At 37.2% G+C, this 14,215-nt stretch overlaps 1 protein-coding gene and 1 long non-coding RNA gene across 5 annotated transcripts in view; one reads left to right on the plus strand and one right to left on the minus strand.

Moving 5' to 3' along the window:
* Window positions 1–1,977: 1,977 nt before the first annotated feature.
* LOC123517055 (mucin-17-like) overlaps window positions 1,978–14,215 on the minus strand; it is a 116,484-nt gene continuing 104,246 nt past the window's right edge. For all 4 annotated transcript variants that reach the window (XM_045276882.1, XM_045276884.1, XM_045276881.1 and 1 more), the window contains one exon: window positions 1,978–6,281. In XM_045276882.1, the coding sequence (XP_045132817.1) occupies window positions 4,984–6,281 (1,298 nt within the window). In that variant the 3' untranslated portion in view covers window positions 1,978–4,983. The remainder of the gene's footprint in view (window positions 6,282–14,215) is intronic.
* LOC123517057 lies at window positions 8,704–13,516 on the plus strand. Its single transcript, XR_006678379.1, has 2 exons — window positions 8,704–10,203; window positions 10,481–13,516. It is a non-coding gene; the product is annotated as an uncharacterized LOC123517057 (long non-coding RNA).

Consider the following 14,215-nt stretch of genomic DNA (forward strand, 5'->3'; position numbering starts at 1 on the left):
TCAAAAGCAGTTGATCTTCAGTAGAGCATCCAGCATGGAATCCAAATTGATCTTTGGTTAATAGGTCATTAGCACCTGCATAATCATGTATGAATCTATTCAAAAGCCGTTCAAGAGGCAACGCACACTGAAGTCAAGGACAGGTCTGTAATTGGAGAGGGTCATGTCTTGATCCCTTCTTATAGTTAAGGACAATAAGCAACCTTTTTCAAATAGAGAGCAAAGAAATAGCTGGTATTATAGGAAATTCTGGAAGATACAAAATAAAGGGTAAGCTAACTCAGACTTGCATGATTTAAACAAATGAGGGTGAATACCATCTGGGCCCATGGATGAAGTCACATCTAAGTTAGAGAGCACAGACTCGATATCATCAAGGGTTATTTCCAAATCTCTAATATTACCACAACATATCTGTTGGGGCTCAGGAAAGTCAGGAACTCGGCTAGTTCATACTGATGCAAAAGCAGCAGCAAAGGTATTTGCCATTGCCTCAGCATCATTAACAACCGTGCCATCATCCAGCTTCAAAGGACCAATCCTCAGTATAAATGAGTGGAAAAATTTATTGTAAGTAGTAAAGTTCATTATCATAGATGCTTCATACTTTGATCAAGGCATAACTTCTGAATTGATGATTAACTACATGGAAATGTCTCAGTGCATCATTACTTTCCAGAGAATTCCTACCAAAATGAGAACAGACAGCTTTATAATTGGTCCATGAGGACTCTGGTCTTCGTAAATGCATGAGGAGGATTAAGTCTTACAGTTAGAATGGTCATAGACTTTCATGACAAATTTCTCCACCAGGGGATGTTAATATGTTACAGAGTCTAGAGAACATAGCATTCACATTTGAATAATGAAACTCATTCCCAGTCCATAGAAGCTAAAAATCTGGAGATATTAGAATAGTTTCCCCTTTGCCAAAATCTGTACTCCAGAGCTTGCTCAGTGTTACCCTGAAAATATATCTACAAAAGAGTGGACTGTGCCTGCAGTTAGATAAAGGAGGCAGTACTTGTACATCACCTACTGTCATCATTGGTAGTAAGAATGAGATCCAGAATATTACCTGAAAATTGATTCAGTCACCCACTGAGACAGCCCCAGTGCCATGAAACATTGGCAAAACTATAAGAAAGGCCATTACATATTAAGTCTTTCCCCACTGTATGTTAGGCAGATTGAAATCTATCAGTTGTGCCTCATTACCCAAATAAAAGTCAATAAAAACCAATTAAATTGTTGTCATCTGCAACAGAAGAAGAGGCGGGTCTATACATATACAGTACATAGTGGCAACATGCAAATCAAAGTCAGAAAGGTGAAATGGTATCTGGACCTTAATTTCTGTGTACTTAATAGTAGATTTTATATGCAGACATGCAGCATGCTTAGGAACATTACCTGAAGCATCCTTTCTAGGAAATAGATAACTGGGTATATCAATAAAAGAGTTAGGAGCAGAAGGCATTCACTAATTTCCATGATAAAACAAAATTGGGATTTTGCAAAATAGGGTGCAAATAATTAAGTTTGTTAATTATAGAGTTAAGGTTAATGTTTGCTAAGTGCAAGTATGAAAACTGGTGGTGAGAAATATAATCCCTAGGAGAGGCTACTGTGGAAAAATAAAACACCCACAGCAGGAGTCTTGGAGTGACAATGCTGCCCAGGCTGCTGTTCAATCTTACCTCCCTGTGGGCATGTAGGACCTGTCTTGATATGTTAAGTCCTGATGAATGAATACTCAATTTATAGTAGTCACTTTGCTCACTTGTGTATAGCTCCAAAAGTTATGACCTCTTTAATTTGTTGGTAATGCAGTGCCTGAAGTATTATCCAAGAATGTACATACATGAATTATGAGGTGTTTCTAAGAAGAGTTTTTAGTCTTAAACTGCCATTCTTCCTTCATATCACACTCTGACAACATTCCACTGACATTGTTGGTGTCTAATAAGACCATTATTAATGTTGTGGTCATGTCTTTATTGCTAACCTCAAAGTCATAAACAATAAAAGATCACTGTCATTTCTAACTTCTGAGGTGCAGATTAACTTTGGTATTACCCTTCATGTACTAGAGTGAAAAAAAGGAAGACTCACAAATGTATGAAGTAGCACATTGTAGTATCTTGTTCTTGGCTATTTTTACTCTATATTTTAAATTTGGCATATGTTTACTTAAATTAATACTGATAAAAGCAGTTTGGTCAGCAAAAAAAGCTGCCACAGCAATGTAAAAAACAAAACATTCCTTTTTCTGGAATGACCATATGTATTTATATATAAAGAAGTGTTTAAGTTGTCAAACATCTTACAAAGAGAAGTACCTTACAAAAGTTTTCATCTACCTCTGGTGTGTTTTGAGCATGAGCCTAAGAATTTCTCAAGCTCTTGTCTGTTGAAGTTCTAGATAAGAAAAAATATCTTAGTTTCACAATGGCTAAAGCATAATTATACATTTCCGTAAAAAAGTAAGTAGAGGGCAGAAATCACCTGTTCCTATAAGCTTATACAGTCAATATACACTATATACATCATACACATTATTGCTACAACAAATTATTCAACTTATCATGGGACAAAAAGGCACTTCCTAATTCAGATAACATGTTAGAACTCTATAAAAGATATATACCAACATAAGATCTGAAGTAATGGAACATAAATTCATAACTTTGGGAATGTTGAGGAACTTAGGAAGGAAATCCTAAATAAACTATATAATTGAGATCAAAATTTGGTCAAGTAAAATTGATGACTGACATTCTTATTGCAGATAAGAAACTGATATTTAAATTGAAGACTAAGCAGTTATGTGTGGATGAGCTGTATTTGGGTCTGGCTCACACATGAAGATGCAGCAGCAAAAATACTATGCAGCTTGGTCAATTCCCTCACTGTATAAACTCTAAGGTAATCACTCACCATTGGTATGCATGGCTTATTTTTTTACTTTCTTTTTTTTTGAATTACCTATATGAATGTTTGTGCTTATGGTTGAAGTTAGCTAAGTAAGAAATTGTGTGGAATGGTAATATATATTACTTTGGCTGCTACACTCACCCAGTGGTGACTGTGTAACACTGTGTGGACCCCTGAGACTAGTAGTACCTTTGTAATTCCTTGGGCAGCTGAGCAAGAGTGAGGGTGTAGTCATTTCAAATTCCTAACTCTGTCACTTTACCCTACAGGATACATAGTAGCATCAACACCCAAGATACATAAATATATTTACACATTACTATGTTTTCTTTTGAGAGGAAAAAAAAAAAAAAAAAAAAAAAAAAAAAAAAAAAGGCTGCTACTTGGTAGGGGTAAATTTTCAATCTTCTTACCTATGACCAAACACCAACTTTTTTTAGGCTAATCCTACATTCTCCATCAAGTATATGATACTGAAGCTTTACTACTGTGGGAACAAAGTCCTCAGAATAATAACCCACAGCATGAAGATAATGTGTCTCACTCAGTGATAAAAAAAATAGTCATAAATAAACAAGTAAATAACCAATACACAATCCATGATAAAGATTCATGCTATGGTTAACAGAGGAATCACACACATTGTTTCCCATTCCCTAAGAGCATGCATGCATTCAGGCTGGCAGTATGTCAGTCTTGCAGAAGTCTGAGGGTGTATCATAGAAGGAACCTGTCAAGCCTGTCACCAAAGGTGCCCATCTGTCACACATCATTGGCCTGAACCAATAGGGTGAGAGGGTTCAAGAAGTCATCTTACACCATTTACACTGACTAGCCAATTTCCAGTAGTACTATTGTATATGTTCAGTGAAACTACATACAAGCTCATGTTCAACAAGACATCAAGTGTATAAAATTTGATCATGTTACAAATGTACAATAAAACTGGGTATGTTAAAATCTTCTCGAAAGAAATATTTTGTGCCCAGTCATTTCTAAAAGTAATATCGAAAAGAACGTTACAGGGTCAGTTTCCTAAAGAATTCATCGTATAGGCAGAATGTACAAATATTTGTCATATTCATACAATAGGTAATATAAAATTATGGATAAAATTAGATGACCCTTGAGCACAGTTTTTACAGATACTGTAATTAAAGACTAGATTAAGCCTCATGTCAGAGGGCAGTTTCCATTGATTCTTTCTCATCGTTCTCCTTGTCTTTCTCGGAGGGCAGAAGCTCGGGTGCCACATCAGGGGTGATTAATGACACGTCAGGAGGCTGTGGTAGTTGTTCAAGAGTGGTATTGGGAGTTGAATGAGCAATTTCATCCACTGGGGAAATGGAAGGGGATGCAGCCTTGGTGTTAGAGGAGGCACAAGGTTCACTGTAAGCTCTGGTAAGAGAACCCGTACATTTTGTAGTGAAGAATGCTCTGGACTGTCTGAACCACTGTCTTCCTCCTCCTCTTCATCTTCCTCCTCCTCTTGCTCTACAACTTCTCCTCCATGGTCCTCCAAAATGGTGGTACTAATGATCTCTGTCTTTGGAGTGCGGAAACGTCGGCCACTTCCAAAGCGGCTCTGGAAAAGCAGTGCCCTGGCAGTGTTGCGGGAGGAAGGTGGAATAATCACGCCTTCCCCTCTTGATGGAGATGGAGAGGGTTGTGGAGGCTTTACCACTGGAGCTGGAGGAGGAGAATATCCATATATCCCAGGACGTGAGGCTTTTAGCATTTCTACTGCTGAAATCCTATGATTCCCACCAGCAGAGCTCATACTTTTATTCAAGATCATTTTCTTGAAATCTCCACGGGAGGTTTGCTTAGGAGTTGACTGGTTGCTTTGCTGTGCTTGCTGATTCTGTTGTGATTGTTGGTTCTGGTGATTTTGAGGAGATTCTTGACCACATGGAGGCTTTCTAGGACTAAGTCTTCCTTGAGACTCAAGGAGACTAAGACCTTCACTTGTTGATAGGTCCTGATAAGCTTCAGGAGGCTCTACATCTGTTGTAGGTGATGTATCTTCTGAGTGAGACTCTGTTATCATATGTTGGCCAGCTGGCGGTCTCTGAGAGAACCTCCAATCTGCTGTTGATTTGTTGGTTGATCTGTAGGCCAAGCACCATACAGATTTTGAGCCTGAGGCCTAACTGTGTAGGGTGGCAAAGGGCTAACACCAAATACTGCAGGTGATGTGCTACGACTTGGTGTTGGAGTACTTTTCTGGCCACTGTAGTCACTGGTGTGAGTTGTCATTGTTCCTCGATGGTAATTGTAGTACTGAGGGTGACGCATGGCTGCATATAGTTCCTCTCGGCTCATGTATCGTCTGCCACGTGACAGGTCAGTCACGGTGAGGTCAGTTACATCAGACATTACACCCTGTGATGCCGAATTAACTGACACAAAAGAAGACTGACTATTGTCAGGTGGAGAAACAGGAGTGGTTGGGAGTGAACGTGGACCTAAACCACCTCCTTGCTGTTGGTGTTTTTGTTGTTGTTGTTGTTGTTGTTGTTGTTGTTGTTGCTGCTGTTGATGTTGATGTAGATGCATGGTCTGCTGCTGTGCTCGTTGACTGTAGTAATAAACTTCTGAAGAAGGGCTGCTGCGGTAGCTGTGCTCACCTGACATCTCACTGGAGTAAGAAGAGTTCATATCAGAAGATGCAGTGTCAGGAGAAGGGTAGCGGATGAAGCTTGAGTCATCTCGTGGCAACAGCTTTCTTGCTCCCTTTTCTGAAGCTGCCTTGAATCCTCCATCATCATCCTCTGTTGTTTCTTCTTTGTTTTTCTTCTTCCTCCTCAAAGGTAATGTCCAAAACCACTTTTTCTTGGGCGATTTTTCAGTTTTTGCTTCTTTTTTCTTTTTATCTTTGTCTTTTTCTTTTTTACTAGACTTCTCCTTTTTGTCAAGAACTTTTTCAGGAGTACTAGGGTTGGAGGCTGCAGGTCGCTGTCCATCCCTGGTGTCCATGCCAGCTGTGTATGAAGCCACACTTGACCTCCTTGTGAGTTGTTGGTGTTGCTGCTGCTGTTGTAAGAATAGTTGTTGTTCTTCAACTGTTTGAGGGACATAAGATTGTCTTCTAGATGGGGGAAGGGAGTTGTATCCTCGCTGGTGTCTCCCAAAGCCTGCAGGCAAAGTTCCTCCAACCTGCACATGCCGAGTCATGCCAATCCTTCCATATATATCACTGTCTGTGAGGCTGTGATGGTGGTCTGAGTATGGGGGAGGGGAGGTAGAGATTGGGCGGGGTGGCTGCTGGGATGGACCTGCACCTCGTCCTTCAGGAATAAGGCCAACACTCTGTAGACTACGCTGAGATCCATACAACATTCCTGAGGAACCACATATTATTAGGATTTAACTTTTTTTTCCATAAATATCAATATTACTTTACATATATATAGCAACAATTTAGATGCAGCAGTTCCATATCAGAGTTTTGTGTTGATGAGAAGTCACAGAAGTGATGTAAGAATGTAGTGTTAATGGTGATGATGAAAAGTAAAGGAAAGGTTGATACTGTATTCATAAAATGACTGCCAATTTTTTAAATCAGTGAAGTGATGAAAAGCAGTGTACTAAGGCACATACGTACATAACCTTGACACTGCACTTTGACCGAATGCTGTGTTATTTTTGAGTTATTTGAGATGCACATTTATCTTCTGGCAAATACTGACTGTCCAAGGCATAGTATTTATTAATCCTGACTTGTTTAGTATAAAGGCAGAGATGAGGTTTTAAGGCCACAATATAACAAGTTAGTTAGAACAGTTACGAGGTTAACAAGGAACTAAAAAGCAATTGAGTTGAAGGTAGCCAGCCAGGCAAAGATGGATCCCAAGGGATTTTTCAGGTATACAAGAGAAAAAATAGAGAAGAAAGAGGTCCTTCAAAGGCAGCTAATAGAGAGCTGATTATTTCTGGGGAGGAGATTATTAAAATTATAAATGAGTATTTTTTTTAACTATCTTCACTCAGGAAAACATGCAGGAAGTTCTAAGTAGAGAACAGATTTTTAGAACAGAAGAGAGTGAGAAACTGACATATTCTCATAACTAGGGAGATTGTAGAACAGGATATACATTGACTAAAAATATTCAAGTCACCACGACCTGATGAAATACATCCAAGAGTACTTAAGGAATGCAAAGAGAAGATTAGCCAAATTTATGGATGGGTATAATACCTAGGTGGATTTAGGTAGTTTTGTTCACACAAGGACTATCATGGGTAGGTCTGATGACATCTTCCTTAGGCACAGAATAGCTGCTAACTTATGTCTACAGGTGACAAGATTGTAATCCTTTTCATAACTGGCATACACTGATGAGATTTGCCAGTGCAGTAACTACTTATTTTGAAAAGAGGCTTTATGATTTATTGGGTAATCATTTGTTTGTATGGAAAGAGGCCAACTTCTCTGCCAAGCTGGAGGATTGCTGCCACTGTGTATTATTTGGTCAATGTGAAGCATAACTAATGCATATTTACTTCTGTATTAGAGGAACACATGAAAGGAATTCTTTGTAGAGATGATTAACTCAGGCTTTGGTGATTCTTGTGGCTTGGGCAAGTCTTTCTGTAAGTGTACTCTCAAGGGCTTAATTCCTGATGACAGCCTCTCTCAGTGAATTCTTTCTGCCTTTGGATAAATTTCTTAATTTTTATGATATAATGACATCATAAGTATAAATTGACTGCTATCACACACGGTTCAATTGTGCAAAATCACTGACTGTGGTGTTTAATGCAGCATGCTTTCATTTAAGTGTTGCCAGCTGTGGATTCTCTGTCATTCCCTGCTGTAGAAGATTGTGTTGTTTTGTGCTTTTAATGCATCTAGTGCCAAGCAATAGCCAATTGCAAGTGTGTATTTAAGCCACTGAATGATCAATTTCTTCTTTCAACATATTACATGTTCCCTCTTCACGATTGGCTACATGCCCTCCATTTGCGAGTTATGTACACTAAGCTGTTACTAAATTAGAATAGTATATAAATTAGTATGCTCTAAAACATAGGATACAGTAATTTCCCTGTATGAAATATATGGAAATCTTAGAGATGAACTGCTTCATGATGAATTTTGACTCGGCACCATGAAAGGTGTAGGTGGTTAAATCCATTCTTTGCCTTCATGAGTGAAAAATGTGATGAATTTTGTTGCAGGGTGTGAGAATGGGAACTAGAGAGAAAATAGTTGAAAAATTATAATGGATAATGGATAGTGATATTAGGTGAGAGTCTGTTACAATGCATTACATTGATGAATGTTGTTACCATGGTGATGTGTGAAGATAGTGGAGTAGAAACTTATAAAACTATAGTGAATGAATAAATGAAGTGCATGCTAAATCTTGGAAAACTCAGGTACATAATTCTGAGGTAGACTGTACAAATCATGCAGAAGGTATCCAATTCATTACTAGATGGAAATGAATCTATAAAAGATGATATGGAGAGTTTAAGTTAATGGAGAGAAGAAATAAGGCTTTATATCTTAAGCATCATTGAAATAATGGTTATAGTCAAATATGGATGCCAGTTTTGTACTAGAAAGGTTTGTGAAAGTAGGGCAAATGGTGAGGATGTGGGAGACTGGTAGTCTGGGTAGGTTGACAAGATGGTGTGCATATATATATATATATATATATATATATATATATATATATATATATATATATATATATATATATATATATATATATATATATATATATACACACACACACACGCACATGCACACACACACACACACACACACACACACACACATTCATTCATTCATTTGGAGTGTAAGATACACAAGACTACAGTACTTACCACTTTGAAGTCGACATACACTGCCATCATCTACACTGCTTAGAATACATCTTTTTTGGCCTAAAGCTTTTGGAATGTTACTTCAAGCCTAATTGTTAGCTTAGGACAGGTCAAGTCACTCATACATTGATGGTCATTGCAGAAATTAGCAAATAAAATAAATTTTAAGGTATTGTTAAATTTTTACAGTAAAGCACTGTGAATAATTAAGTGAGGCTCCATTTATAAATATTGTAGCATTGTTTCCCAAACTGGGGGTATGTCACAAAGGGAGGAAAAAAATCCTGTGGGCATGATGAAGTCATTTGCCCAAAATTCATGTTCAAAAGTTTATCGTGAAATTACTCCAAGAAGCAATTCTTGATTGACAATGTCCAATGCCTGTATTATTTGTTTAATCTCATGTCTTGTTTTTTTGTAGACGGTGCTGGGATGTAAACCTTAAAAATATATATATAATTTCATCTAACATAGTAAATATGCTATGGGAGGGATATTAAAAATAGATAAAGGGTCATCATGTAAGATGAGCTGCATTGCTTTAAAAGATTGTAATCAACTTTGTCAATATGACTGACATCACATTTAAGCTGGAAGCTAGTTTTGCTTGCACAGTATTCATAATTTGTTTTTGTCATTGTTTTCAGTTTATTGCCTAATGTTTAGTGATATTTTGTAGTATAACCTGAAGTAATTTTTTACAATCTAAAGTAATCTAACCAGATTCTTTGTGGCTGGAATTATAAGGAATCTGTGTGAGAAAATGAAGGCTTGTATAAATTTTTAGAAATCATGCAGGATTGTATCTTGTTCATGCGTCACGTCATGTCACGTCAGGCATAGGCCATTCACAACAGACATGCAAGAGCAAGCAAACATAAAGAAGATGAACTGCACTGTTTATGACAAGTCAGCAAAGATCAATATATGTAAAATGGTAAATCAGGCACACGGTACAATGATCAGAGCAGCATTAAGGTTGAGGGGACACCAAGGAGCAAACAAAAACTCTGCTTCAGGAGAAGGCTGTATATTGGGATCTTGGTACATGTGGCTGTAACATGCTTCACCACAATAGAAGGGAGGCACTGCAGGCAAGGTGGATGGGAATGCCCAAATCTACTTTCCACATTTGGCTGACATTAATGACCTTCAAGTGTACTTCACTTGATGAGAATACATCTTGCTAATGTGCCTTTATCACAAGATATGATGGTTATTATATACAGCTGCCAGCCAAAACAAGGAATATTTATACATTTTACTATTTTGTTTCCAGTGGTGTTGTAACCTTGAAAAGAACCTATGCCTAGTGGAGCAACACCATAGGCTCCTTTCCCCTCCTCCCTTACCAGCACCACCATCACCACCACCACCACCGCCCACACCACCCTGCCTGGAGTGATCACCGAACACAAAAAGAACATGGTAAGTAATCTTACTCTGCTTATTTGCAACTGCTAACATTTTCCAATGTTCTCTTAAATTTCTGTATACAAATGTTTTCACTTAAGCACAAGCACTCACAATATGTATGACCTGAAAGAATCCACCTCTTCCAAGTACTGTATGAATTAACTTAAAAAAAAGTATGTACTGGGATAATTGTTACCAAATCATACACTTAAAATTGAAATTAATGAAATTACTCAAAGTTCATCAATCTCAAATGTCCTTAATTAAGAGAAGTGTTGTGCTCCCACAGTGGCAGCACCAGAAATGAGCAACAGTAACAGGGGAAGAAGGCTAAAGCAGAGGTGAGGTTTCTGACCCTTTCATAGGCAGGATTTGGAAAGTTCAAGAGGAGCAAAGTGTGCATCGTGAAGCAAGTCAGAAAATGAAACTGTGCAAAGTTTTGACAAAACAAAAGTAAACATGCAAACACACTAAAGCAAAATTAAGTGCAACTAAGTTTATCTAATGCTATTCTCTCTCTCTCTCTCTCTCTCTCTCTCTCTCTCTCTCTCTCTCTCTCTCTCTCTCTCTCTCTCTCCCTGGCTCATGTGTGTGTGTGTGTGTCTATGTGTGTACATACACACACACACACACACACACACACACACACACACACACACACACACACAGCTCACTGATTTCAGCAAAACCTTATCATTGTCATGGGTAAAAACGAAAATATAATTAATTTCAAAGCCAAAGAGCACTATCATTACTATAAAACATCTTTTTACAGAAATGTCAGGACAACAGTAGTTATACCTAGTATGTATTATCATAAATTTTTACTCCTCATAACTTAAAAAGAAAATATCTTGTACTGTTATACCAAAACTGATGTATATCACAGACCTGAGAACATTAAGAAGGAAAGAATAACGGCAAACAGGCTATTGTAATCATTGTACTCTCTCCAGTTTTCTTATAAAGATCATGCCATTAAAAGTTACAGCAGAGAAATGCTTAAAGCAAGTCACTCTCTTAATTACAGCTTCTGGCTCAGACAAATTTCACTAAGCATTCTTGTTTGCTGGGCGTCTAAAGCTTCATGTATCAAAGGTTTCTCCTTACTGTAGAAGTGCACAGTTATTCAGAATTCCAGAGACTAAATGTGACTAAGAAGAAACAAAATGACGTGGTAATGTTTCCTTGAGGTTCTGCACCAAAATTACTCATCTTTAGTTTATGTATATGATTTCACTGCAGGATAAGAGCCTTACTTAATATAGTCTATGTATATGATTTCACTGCAGGATAAGATTCTTACTTAATAGTTAGGGGAAGCATCAAGTGTGATACCATGCCATGCTGGCATAAGGAGGAGGAGTCTTGACTAGAGGCCTACAGTATGAAATGAGACAAAGCTAAAATAATGTCAGGCTGGTCTGGTATTTAAACTCAGGTAATCTTGGCTGTAAGCTGAGCATCCTAACTCCTCCATAACCAGCTTAAGTTTACGGATTCTAAAATAAATTGAAGTGCTGCCACGCCTAGAAAATGACAATTGAATGTAGTAATAATTGGGTGTAAACCAAATCCCCCTGAAAAATAAAAGGCAATACAACACCAGCTATTCAGGCCAGTACTGATCTTTTACTACCTTCAGGAGTCTATTATCTGACTTTCCTTTTCACATAGCTGTAATACATATATAAAATCTGGACTTTACTTGCATGTCCTGCCTCTTTCTTGTACATCTTGTAGATAATTAAAGCATAAAATTAGTTGAGTTGTAACAATGTAATTTAGTAAGTTGGCTGACAAGTTAGTACGTAATATGAGTTGGGTCGTCGTCGTCGGCTCCCACTTGTGTCCGAGTACTGGGTCATATAGGTTAAATCAGCTCTCTATTCAACCACTGAAAAAGCTTGTATTCTACAGGGAGATTTATGGGCTGGCTGTATTTGGATCAAACTATCAAATTTTATTAGATGGGCTTTGTCTCCAGTTAGTCCAATGGATTGAGATTTTACTGTAATTTCATTTATAACCTTCAGTACATGAAATAATTTATCCTGCATTAACCAAGCCTACCGCAGGATGTGAATCACATGTCTGATGGGAAAAGAAAAATCTGGGAGGTATTACCACTCATGGATATGAATGACAAGTGAATCATGATTTGTAACCAAGTGATGGAAAAAGTACTCATTAATTGGAATCCAATGTATACTAAGAATTATTGCCCTCTATGTACTGCATGTGAGGAAAAAGGTGATCTTTTAAATTTTTTTGTAAAAGCAAATTTTCATTTATAAATGTTGATTAAGAAGGAAATTGTAATTCATAATTATTAAAAACTGGTATTTAATCATGTTTCACCTGTCTTTATATGCACACAACCAAAGCAAGCAATAGCTCATCCAACACTGCCAGACACATCAGTACACAAACTGCTATACTACACAGTAGATATGTAACTTGCTGGAAATGGTGCACTGTGACTGGTATGAAAGTTTGAGCAATGCCATATGCAAGTGTATATCTGCTATTTATACAATCATTTTATAATGTATAATGTGTCAATTTAATGCCTTCAATATTGTCTTAACTTCACTGGAATACAAATACAGTGAATTAAAAAATACTTGCAATGTGTTTCACAGGTTTACCCTGTAAAAGAAGAAAACCTCCTCAATTGTCTTTAGCAAGCTAAATATTTTTAATTATTTATACTGGCAGTTCCCCCAAATGATGAAGCTTTACTTGGTGTGATAGGTGTAGGATCTTATTTCCAAAATTAAGTATTACATTGTGTGTTAACAAGCTGGTGGGGCTTAAGCTACAAGAGAGTGAACCACACATAGTGAAATTGTATTTATAAAGCAAATTGTGTGGCAGATTAGCAATTACTCATCTTTGACAGGCTTGCAGATAAGTTACTTACATGCCTTTGTAAACAATATAAACCATGGTAGTGTTTATCATTCAATTGATGCTTTACTGACAGAATACTTAAAAAATTAGATGAGTGTGTGTAAAAAATTAGGTGAGTTTGTGTTCAGTCAGTTAACAACACTTCATTGTAATACACTGAAATCCACTACAGTTTGGTTATTGCTATGACAAATTTTAGAGTGACAGTAAAAGTGACCCAGGACTATGAATTGCAGCCTTTCACCACATTAACACAATACATGTAAATTGCAGATGGCAGTATACCAATCACACTCCATTAAGCACTAGTTATCTACACCTGCACTCAAGCAATACTCAGCTTGTGAGTAAACCATTATGAGGAGAATTACAACTAGTCTGCAAAAGATGAACTAATCTGAAGGTTGTGCAAAAAAAAAAAAAAAAAACTACTGTACTTCTGTAGATGGAGCATTTAAGATAGAGGCTCATTCATTTTAGTACTATTATGAATGTACATTGATTGCAGTATTTATGCAGATGTAGCACACACATTATGGCTTTGTTCTTTATGCGTGTTACCTATCCTTAATTTTTGTGTAATAGGGGGTTTGCTTTAGAATTAAAAGCCCATTATAATGAAGTATTACTATAAATATGTATATATGGGGCACGCTTGAACTTACTTTGTGATATTGTAAATGTTAGTCAACATTTTTCCTCTTAAAGAGAGAAGAATGCTTTTCTGATCCACACTGTAGTTTCATGAAAAACACCTGGTCATTGATACATGTCCAATATCATTATGGAACATGATATTTTCTTTGTTAAATGATAATTTGACGAGTGCAGATTAACTTGGCTAGTTAATTGCACTCTTCCACTGCCATTATTCTTACAGCATCTTGTGATATGTGTCCCTAGAAAGTAGCTGTAAATTATGAAAATAAGGAGACAGATACTGATACAGGGATGTGGAAGTGCAGTACATGCAAAGCAAGTGTAGCAGTGACTAAAATTACCCTGTCAGACATAAGGTGCACTTGGCAAGGCATCATCCACCGTGGCCTTTAAATTAATAAGATGAGATGACTGGTTCAGGTATATTAATAAGGGGAGATGACTGTTC

The sequence above is a fragment of the Portunus trituberculatus genome, chromosome 41 (genome assembly GCF_017591435.1).
Source record: "Portunus trituberculatus isolate SZX2019 chromosome 41, ASM1759143v1, whole genome shotgun sequence".
Classification (NCBI taxonomy): domain Eukaryota; kingdom Metazoa; phylum Arthropoda; class Malacostraca; order Decapoda; family Portunidae; genus Portunus; species Portunus trituberculatus.